A 6,489-nucleotide genomic window follows, 5' to 3' on the forward strand; every position below is an offset into this window, starting at 1 on the left:
GAATTTCTTTCGGTCTTGTTCACCATGTGCCTGCCACATAATGAGCTATCAGTATTTGCTGGATGTATGCAATAATTCATAGTGACAGTGAGCTTGTGTTTTGAAGGAAATGTGGGATTTAAACTTACTTAAATGGTGAGTGAAATATTAGTCATTGATAGAGGCAGAGGATTTCAGGAAGGCAGGAAGGGAAATAATGACAGTAAATATATTTATTTTAAAGCCCAGGCATGTTGGGGGATTGTGTACCCTTTGCAATGATACGACCAGAATGCAAAGGACAGGAAAGGTGGGCTGGACAGAGACACCTGTGGTTAAGCTGTGTGAAAGGGTTGGAGTTATCTACTGTAGGAACCCCTTCCATTCCTGTTTCCTGGGATAGCTTTTCCTGTTGTCCCAGAATGGATATTAGCAGGGCTTGAGTACCCCCCAGTTTAGATGATGAATTATACAGTTGGGTTGGTTACTTTTCTGTTACTGCCATAAAATATTCTTGACAAAAAGCAAGATTGGAGAGAAAGGGTTTGACTTATGTTTCCAGAGGGATAGGTCCAGAGTGAAGGGGGGAGGTGGAGGAACAAGAAACCGAGAGCTCACTTCTCATTCCACACTAGAAGTCAAAAGAGACAGAGAACAGGAAGTGAGGCAAGGCTGCAAACCCTCAAAGCCCACCTCCAGTGAGGTACTTCCTCCAACAAGGTTCTACCTCCTAAAGGTTTCACAGCCTCCCCAAACACTTCCACTAACTGAGGACTAAGTATTCAAATACATGAACCTAAGTTGGAAAGGAAGAAAGGAGGAAGGAGGAAAGAAGGAAGGAAAGAAGGAAGGAAAGAAAGAAGAAAAGAAGGAAGGAAGGAAGGAAGGAAGGAAGGAAGGAAGGAAGGAAGGAAGGAAGGAAGGAAGGAAGGAAGGAAGGAAGGAAGGAAGGAGAAATTTCTAAGGTGAAACGAACAAAAAAATAAACTAAGACATCTGTGGTGGTGCCAGCCAATAATCTCAGGACTCGAGAGACAGAGGCAGGGGAATCATGAATTCGAGGCCACCTTAGATGATAAAGTTAGTTCCATAGCAGCCTAAGTCTCATAGCAATAAGGTGGAATAATCCTTAAATATTATGTACATGATCCTTAAATAGTATATACATGTAAATATAAATACATACACTATTTAATTTCAATCACAGTTTTCAAAACATATATATATTATATACTACCTAAAAATGAGTCCCAAAAACGACAACTTCCTTTGTTTTCCGTTTATTTTACAATATGATTACTTTTATAATGGAAAAAGCAAGTCAAGACTGTTTATTTAAGAGGAAAAGGCCAGAGTTAAACAGGGCTGAGCTCTTGCTGCCAGGGTTTGAGAAGACTTCACAGAGTCTCAGAAATCCCAGGCCTTCTTGCAGGAATATGTCTCCAGCTCCAACCTACCACTCCTCCATAGGGAGCAACTACCAACCTCCCCACGGGAGTCCTCCCCAGCAGCCTGTGAGGAGTTACATAGAAATACTGAGAGGTCCCAGCTGTTACTGACACAGTTTCTGGTAAGCAGCCATGGAAACTGACGAAAACTGCTAACTGTTTTAAGTGAAACACAGCAGAATGCAGAGGGCGGGCTCCCTATGGGTGGAATTTTATAAGCCGTGTATTGGGCAAGTATTTATTGAAATAATGAAAAAGCTTCACAAGAAATATGTCCACATGCAGGCAGAGAAATGACAGCCAAAACTGAGCATACCTTTTCAGCACTTCAAAGTTTAAAGATAGGCTCAGAACACAGGTCCTCTCCAGACCCTAGAGTGCATGTTTGCACGCTCTCACCCCACAACCCCAAGCCTCAGGGTTTCTGTTTCCTAAAGCAAAGCCTCCTGATTTCTGTGTGCCTACAATTCGCCTACTTATTTGACCAAATACAGATTTGCATTCAGCATATCTGTGGGGACAACAAAGACTCTGCATATCTAACAGGCTCCAGTTTCGAGGATCGCTGCTCTTCAGACCGTACTTAGGACTAGTAAACATCAAAGAAGCTGGCAACTAAGAAATCTCAAGGGCCATTAGACACCAGGACACCAGGACACCAGGACACCAGGATACCAGAGACACCAGGACACCAGGATACCAGGATCAGGAAACAACCATCCGGCTAGGCTAATGTCATCCTAACTAAGCAGGAAGGAAACCAGAACATACTCAGTGGAGTGTCTACATTGCAGCCCGATTCCTAACACCTTCACCAAACATCTCATCTGGACTACCAGCAACTTGGCTTCATTGAGCCTAATTAATAAAAGCTTACATTCCGGAGTTTCTGAGAAGAGAAGTCTGCGGCCCCAGGTCTTTGTAAGTTCAGACAATGTCATCTTACCAGGGTGGGCCTGAGAGTCTGGGTTTTGCTCAAAGTCAGTCATATGAAGTAATCAGCAAAAAACTATACCAGATAACAAGAGTGCTTCCAAAGCTAATCTTTCATGTATGTGATGGCTTATGTTGTAATCAGTGCTCAGAAAGGAGGCTTGGCAGGAGCACTAGACAAGCCTGTCTACACAGTTAGACCCTACTTCAAAAGAAAAGAAATTGTCTCACATCTAGGAACAAAAACCATCACTAAACTGGAGATGCAGCCAAAAGCTGCGACAGGTAGAAAGAAGTGGTGGCGCCAAGGCAGCTGTCCAGGACATCAGTCGCACATATGCTTGGTAAGGGACCAGAACAGAAAGTCCATCAGACCTGTTCAGTGTGGGGCTGTCTCCCACGACACTACTGTGTTTACTCTATTGGAAGACTGCTCTATTCACACAGGAGTGGACCACAACAACCTATCTTATGAGGATGAGGAGCAGTCTTGGCATCTCCTTCTTTCTAAGGACAAGCTGTCTAGTCCACACACTGAGGTTGACTTGGACCCCGTTCAGCAGCCAGGAGGGGCTCTGAGCTTTGACCGCCATAGGTAAGACAGCCATATTTATCATAGCCCATCCCTATTACCCCTGTTCTTTTCAGCAAGTACTTTATTATGCAGACTCCCAACTCCCAGCACCTGCTTTTACCAATACTCAACCCGTACTGAAACACCACATTCTTGAAAGAGCATAGCACATCACCAAGGGCAGGTTAGCTGAATGGTCAGGACATGGATGAAGGCTTTTGGGCCAGGCATCTGTGCTGAGTGGCTGTTAAGGAGGGTCAGCCATTTATGTCTCTAACACCCTTGCAGCTCGAGACACAGAGTTCCCTCTGTGATCTGCAGAATCCTGACTCAGAATTCTCCCAGAAGCAAATGGCTAAACCATCTGAATGCCAAGCTGCAAGTCTCTTGCCAGCCTATCTGGACCCCAAAAGCCAGAAATGACAGGATTCTATCTCAGCCTGTAATATGTTTTCTTAGCTAAGTGAAAGAGTGTGTCAAAAATGGTAGGGAAAAGTCCAGACCTGACTATATGAAGGTCGGCTTGCTACCCATCCTCACAGACCCCTTGGAGAGGTCTGTGTTCACAGTGGACAGAGGCAGCTGCTCAGATTCCCCTCGAGGTGACCTGCAATGGCAGGTCAGCACCAGAGCCTTGATATCCTTCTTGAAGTTGATGTTGAGAAAGCCATAGATGAAAGGGTTGACACAGGTGGACGCCATGGCAAACAGGTGGCACATCAAGAAGATGAGGTTGCCATGGCAAGCAGGGATGGCTTCCTGGTACCAGTCCTCCAGGGTGTTGAACACATGCAGGGGCAGCCAGAGAACCGCAAAGGCAGTCACCATGGCCATGAGCATGCCATTGACCCGCTTCATCTGCCCTACTCGTGAGCTGCAGGTGTGCGTGTGAAACACACGCCTCTGCCTCCTCAGGCGCTGGTAGATGCGTACGTAGCAGACCAGGATGAAGGCCAGAGGAACGCAGTACTGGAAAAGCAGCAGAAAGGTGGTATAGATGAGACGGTGGTGATCTGAGGACCAGGACACAAAGCAGACGACCTTGTCTTCCAGAAACTCCACAACCTTAGAGTGGTTGTGGTGGAAGAGGTCGTTCAGGATGCTATTGGCCAGGAAGGGCAAGGAGAGGAAACAAGAGATGAGCCAGATGACCACAATGCCCAGGTAGGCCTGGAAAATGCTGGGTTTCCAGCCTGTGGGATTGATAATGAGCTGATGTCTCTCCAGGGCCACAAGGAGCAGTGAGAGGATGGAGACTGTCACCGACATACACTGGATGAAAGTTAACATCTTGCAAAGGACTTCGCCAAAGATCCAGTAGTCCATGATGGTGTAGGTGACTGTGAGCGGCTGGCAGATGAGACACATGAGGAAGTCAGAGAAGGCCAGGTTGGCAATGAGTAGGTTGGTCACATTGGACTTTTCCTTTTGCCTTGTGGTCACAAATATCAAGCAGAGGTTTCCCAGGACCCCCAAGATGGTCTCAACGCTGTAGGTGGTGATGATGAAGGCCAACAGGTCTGCTGAATCCTGGCAGACGTCAGAGAAATTATAGAGGGAATCCAATGGATTGGTCCCATTCTTACCCTGTAGGGATCCTGGGAAGAGAGAGGCTGTGAAGTGAGAGCTATTCATGGTGGGTGTGAGGAGATCCAGGAACTCCAGGACTAAAGGGCCCACTTCAGAGGTGCAACCTGCAAAGCAAACAAATGGAACTCAAGGACCATGCATCCAAAATGGAACCAGGTAAGGATAAGAGCAAGAGAGAAGGTTCGTATCTCATGGCACTGAGAGCTATCACGTAAGGCTTAAGGTAAGAGGCAGGCATCCATTACTCACTACCTTATAGTCAGCATGTGCTGCATGTCAGACTGTGCTCAGTGTTTCGCATTTTAGCTACTTTATTCTGACAAGTATTATCAACCTTGTTCATTGGTAAAGAACCTAGAAGCCACACAGGAAGCCATTTGTGCATACTCACACAGCTAATGGGACACCTGACTGTCTTGGAGGTGCCGACAAACTTACCCAGCAAGCTCTCTCTAACCTCAGGATTTGAGGCTGTTCTAATGAGAAAGAAATTAGAGCACAGAGAGCCCTTTATCACTTTATCCTAACAAAGACAGCAATAGATCCTCTAAGGTGACCCTCTCAGTCTTTCATGACATCCATGGGACCTGAACTTTGGGGCTTGGCACACAGTGCACCCTCCTGGTTTCAGATCCTAGTATCCTGCCTGCCTTGTTTCTGAGGTGACACATAGCACAAGTGAGGCCAGCCAGGGATGAAGACTGGTTCATCAGTACATTGTCTTGTCCATGCTGCCTACAATACCCATGCACACATCTGCCACCAACATGTGATGCTTCTCATCCTCTGTTCAACATACCTATGCTCATGTCACCTGACATACCTCCATCCCCTGGCACTGACTAACCTTCCACTTGGACTTCCTGAACAAATGGATCCTCGAACAACACTGACTCTTCAGACCCTGGGTTTCAAATCCTTCAATCAGTAATGCCATTGATAGGGCCTGACATGAGGGGTCAACCAGCATACTGGTGCACGTCCTCTTACAGATCAGCACACGAGTTTTCCAGGCATTATTAATCCCACAAGTTTTCCATTCTCAACCTTCACTAAACATCAGAGTCATCCCAGGGGCATGTCCAAAGTGAAGTTTCCAGAGCCCCTCACCAGAGGGAACAGGGAAGTGATCGGGGGATGGAGCCAAGGAATCTGTGTTTTAACAAGTTGTCTGTTGGGTTTTGCTGAACTTGGTTTAGGGACCCAATTTTGAAAAATGGTATTCCTATCAGACTAGTCTCCTTGAGATCATTCTTTGATGCCATCAGTCAGGCCTGTTTCTGAATATATATCTCACTCTCAATATACACTCATCTTCATGATCAAGTGAAGTTTTGACAGAAAGGCCAAATTAGCCAGAGATCAGTAAAATTGGTTTTCTAGCTGTCACAAATGTCACTCACCGTTTACTTGGCCTGATCAGTGGATGTGAGTCTCACCTGGCTATTTACAAAACCAATGAAATTCACTATGGATATAACTAGCTTACAGTCTAGATATATGGGCCGCCAACTCTTCGGGGGAGTAAGGGTTTGTCTGGCACCACTGTCTTCTGGACACAAAAGCATTTGGCCAAATATAACAAGATGAAATATGCCCAGCCAAACACAAGGACTAGGATTTGAGAGGAAACAGAAGCCACAGCTACATGAATCTGTGCCAGATGCCCTGGTCCAGTGGTAGCAAAAGGAAAAGAAGCCCAGACCTCGTCTGGCCATCAGCCAAGAGAAGGACATCAGTGTGGGGTAAAACCAGCATGGCCAGAGGGAGTCGGGAGACAGGGATGGCTCCAAGCAAGGATCGCTGCTTCCTGCATCTGCTTGGCCAGTGTGGACAGAGCCCTAGAGTAAAGAGAGGGGTCGTGGTCCCCTAAGATGGAGAAGCTGATGACTGGGCATGCAGACAGACCTCACGGCCACAGTCAGTACTGTGGGTACCCGGGGATCAGAGATGGAGCTAAGGGCA

General features: G+C 46.5%; 1 protein-coding gene across 1 annotated transcript; it reads right to left on the reverse strand.

The window, feature by feature from the left end:
• Positions 1 to 3,441: 3,441 nt before the first annotated feature.
• LOC127690619 (neuropeptide Y receptor type 4) lies at positions 3,442 to 4,569 on the reverse strand. The gene has a single exon (XM_052190163.1). It carries the CDS (start codon positions 4,567 to 4,569, stop codon positions 3,442 to 3,444), a length of 1,128 nt encoding a protein of 375 aa, XP_052046123.1.
• Positions 4,570 to 6,489: the final 1,920 nt, after the last annotated feature.

Source organism: Apodemus sylvaticus, chromosome 8 (assembly GCF_947179515.1).
Source record: "Apodemus sylvaticus chromosome 8, mApoSyl1.1, whole genome shotgun sequence".
NCBI lineage: Eukaryota > Metazoa > Chordata > Mammalia > Rodentia > Muridae > Apodemus > Apodemus sylvaticus.

Coding starts and splice junctions, on each gene's coding strand:
- LOC127690619 (XM_052190163.1), bottom strand. CDS start 4,569: ATGAATAGCTCTCACTTCACAGCCTCTCTCTTCCCAGGATCCCTACAG.